Source organism: Sinocyclocheilus rhinocerous, unplaced genomic scaffold (assembly GCF_001515625.1).
Source record: "Sinocyclocheilus rhinocerous isolate Xijiao unplaced genomic scaffold, SAMN03320098_v1.1 scaffold623, whole genome shotgun sequence".
In the NCBI taxonomy this organism is placed as follows: domain Eukaryota; kingdom Metazoa; phylum Chordata; class Actinopteri; order Cypriniformes; family Cyprinidae; genus Sinocyclocheilus; species Sinocyclocheilus rhinocerous.
Genome location: NW_015644631.1, coordinates 1,423,671 through 1,427,316, shown reverse-complemented (window position 1 = coordinate 1,427,316; position 3,646 = coordinate 1,423,671). Strand labels below are relative to the sequence as shown.

General features: G+C 37.1%; 1 protein-coding gene across 1 annotated transcript in view; it reads right to left on the bottom strand.

Moving 5' to 3' along the window:
* Positions 1-2,077: 2,077 nt before the first annotated feature.
* The window catches only part of LOC107758611 (transcription factor IIIB 50 kDa subunit-like), a 3,222-nt gene continuing 1,653 nt past the window's right edge, over positions 2,078-3,646 (bottom strand). Inside the window, exon 3 of the mRNA XM_016576381.1 lies at positions 2,078-2,574. Coding sequence (XP_016431867.1) covers positions 2,152-2,574 — 423 coding nt within the window. The 3' untranslated portion in view covers positions 2,078-2,151. The remainder of the gene's footprint in view (positions 2,575-3,646) is intronic.

The following is a 3,646-nucleotide window of genomic DNA, read 5'->3' as shown; positions in this document are numbered from 1 at the left end:
ATGCTCAAGTCTTTTATTTGATTAAAAATTAAGTATTTTTCTGAAGCGTTTTCTATTTTAATATATTTTAATGACGTATGTCATTTATTCCTGTGATGCAAAGCTGAATTTTGAGCATCATTACTCCAGTCTTCAGTGTCACATGATCCTTCAGAAATCATTCTAATATGCTGATTTGCTGCTCAAACATTTATTATTATCAGTGTTGCTCTGCGTAATATTTTTGTGTGAACGGCGATACCGTTGTTTCATGATTCTACGATGATTAAAAAGTAAAAAGAACATATTTGAAATAAAAATCTTTTATAAATGTCTTTGCTGTCACTTTTGAATAATTTCATAAATGAATAAATGAGTAATCTTGCTGACTCCAAACTTTTAAGCAGCATGTATTTCAAGTCAGTTCTCAAGTTGGCACAGATGTCCCTGGCAGAGCAATCACAGGTGTAGATCACCACATTAACTATGCTCTTTCTTTTGAAGTAAATGCCGGTTAGCGGTTAGATTGATATTCTGTGCTAGCCTAACTAACGCAATGACTTTCTAATATTTTCAAGTGTACAATACCTTGTGTAAATGCATCAGACATCAGAATGCAAGTCGTCGACTGAGTTCCTGTCGCCAGAAGGGCTTTTGTTCAAAGCAGCAATTGATCTTAAAACCAACAGCTCTCATGAAGGACCATACAAATAAGACAACATGAGAACAGGCACTTTAAATCATCGTGACGACATTTTAAACAGTCTGTATTACAGCCTCAGGCAACCGGCACATAGCCTACTAATAATGCCATCACGAGTTCGACGCTAATAATATCAGGATCTAGGAAATGAACGTTTCTGGAATGGTCATCCAAAAGGACAATATGTTAATAGAAAATCAATTTGTTTTGGACACAGGGATTTTAGAAGCTGCAATTTATGCAAAAAGCACAAGCATCAATCAAACAACATGAAATTACAGGCTCCGGCAAGATTATACATTCTGATCTCCTGCAAACACGGCTATTCACAACAGCCCTGCATCTTGAAAACAAATCCTGCTTAATTTGACCTAATTAGATGTTGAGTTAAAATACCAATAAAACTTTCCATATCATAGTATGTTTGCGAAATAATGAAAATATTTATAATTATAAATGTATCAAAATAACAGCAGTCAAATGTCAAAAGACTTGTTTTTAAATGACAAAAAAAAGTGTTCAACATGTATAATTTATCACTTACAAATACATTTTCAAATACTCCATTTAATGTCTTTCCTTAAAGTTTATAAATTATTATTATTATTACAAAAATAGAAAACATTTGGGTCCTGTTTGCACTTGCTCCTGTCACTGGCAATAATTCTAAAGTTGACATCAGGATTAGGCATAAAATAATGTCATACATGTGAGAGAGTTGTTCAGAGGAAGATAGAGATCCTACACTCTAAAAAATGCTGGGTTGTTTCAACCCAATTTTGGGTCAAATATGGACTAACCCAACTGTTGGGTTAAAAAGTTAATTTAAAAATCTAACCAAAATTAAACCCAACAGTTGGGTTAGTCCATATTTGACCCAAAATTGGGTTGAAACAACCCAGCATTTTTTAGAGTGTATCTTTGTGACCTTATAAATGGTTTTCAAAAGCAAAAATGTTATGAACTACACATAGTTTGTAAGAAAGTAACATGCTAGAGCACAACGGGCAAAATTTGTGGAATCAGCAGCCCAAGATTAGTAAGAAACAAGTATTGGATTCCATTCAGCATTGAATAGCACTAGCACTAATTAAATAAAATGGCATTGCAACATAAAACAGAACAAATAATTGAGAAATTTACCAGTTCAAACAAAAATGCATTTATTAACAATGAACAGAACAATCAGTGCAATCTATTAAATAAATTAAATCAATGTAATAATAACAAAAAAACTAATGGTATCAGGAAATCAGCAGCAATTAATTATACGTAAACACTATGACACATTTATGCCTCCTTTAGCTCCTTCCGAACCTTTCGATACATTTCCATTTCATGCATGAGAGCGAATGTATGATTCTATTTCACTGTCTGATATGTCTTCATCTCCGGTCACTTCCAGCTGCGGAGCGTCAACCCTCTGCCGCTTGCAACTCTTCACGAAGGGAGGTAAAAACAAGTGCCTTTTACTCGTGGTTTGGTGGTAGTTGACAATCTGTGGCTTCTTTATCAGGAGGATTCTCACATTCTGCCTGACCGGCATGCAGGAGCTCAGGAGTCTTTGAGGAAGGTGAATCAGAGCAGTTTGAATCTGATGGCTCTTTGTCGCATTCTGTCGTTTGGGTCTCATTTTGCAGTTGTTGTTCGTAGTTTCTAACGGCCCTCATGAGCAACGCCTTGCGGTTCTTCAGGATGTCATCCACCAGTTTGACCACGGTGTTGGGCTCCACCTCGCCGCCCCTCAGCCACGGCAGCTCTCGGCCCAGTTTACACAGCACATCCCGCAGCTCTTTCAGCCGCCTCACAACCGAATCTCTGCTCCTGCACCACGACTGTTCAGGTGCTTGTCCGATCTTGCAGAACTTATTGAAGGTGTATTTCATGCGGACCTGCAAAAGATTATGTAGTATATAATATAGGGTACATTTCATGTCCATTGATAAATACTTTTTTAGTGCTGGGCAACGATTAATCGCATCCAAAATGAGTTTTGTGTACATAATATGTGTGTGTGTACTGTGTATATTTATTATGTATATATAAATACACACACATGCATGTACAGTGCCTTGCGAAAGTATTCATATTTTTTTATTATTTTGTTATGTTGCTGCCTTATGCTAAACTGCTTAAATGTACTTTTTTTCCCACATCAATCTTAAAAATAAAAAAACTGAAATAAGTACATTGCATAAGTATTCATACCCTTAACTAAATATTTTGCTGAAGCACCTTTACAGTCTCAAAGTCTTTTTTGTTTGATGTGACAAGCTTTGCTCATCAGCATTTGGAAATTATCAGCCATTCTTCACCTCTCAAGCTTTGTCAGGTTGGATGGGGGCAGAGGCACATTTTCAGGTTTCTCCAGAAATATTTGATTGGGTTCAATCCCAGGCTGTGGCTGGGCCACTCAAGGACATTCACAGAGTTGTCTATAATTGACTCTTGTTGTGTGCTTAGGGTCATTGTCCTGTTGGGAGGTAAACCTTCTGCCCAGTCTGAGGTTCTGAATGCTCTGGACTGGGTTTTCATTAAGGCTATCTCTATATTTTGGTGCATTGAGCTTTTCTTCTACTCTGACGAGTCCCTCAGTCCCTGCCGCTGAAAAACAGCCCCACAGCATGAGGCTGCTACCAGCACACTTTACTTTTGGGATGGTACACTACAGGTGATGAGCAGAATTTGTTTCCTTCAAACATGATGCTTGGAATTGAGGTTCATCAGACCAGAGAATATTATTTCTCACAGACTGAGGGTCCTTTAGTTGCTTTTTTATAAATTCTAAGTGTGTTTTCATGTGTCTACACTCAAGAGAGAATTGAGTCTTGCCACACTGCCATAAATTCCAAATCGATGGAATTTTGCTCTGATATGCATTATCAGCTGTTAGACCTTTTATTAAGATCTGTGTGCCTTTCCAAATCATACCTATTCAATTGAATTTGCCACAGGTTAACTTCC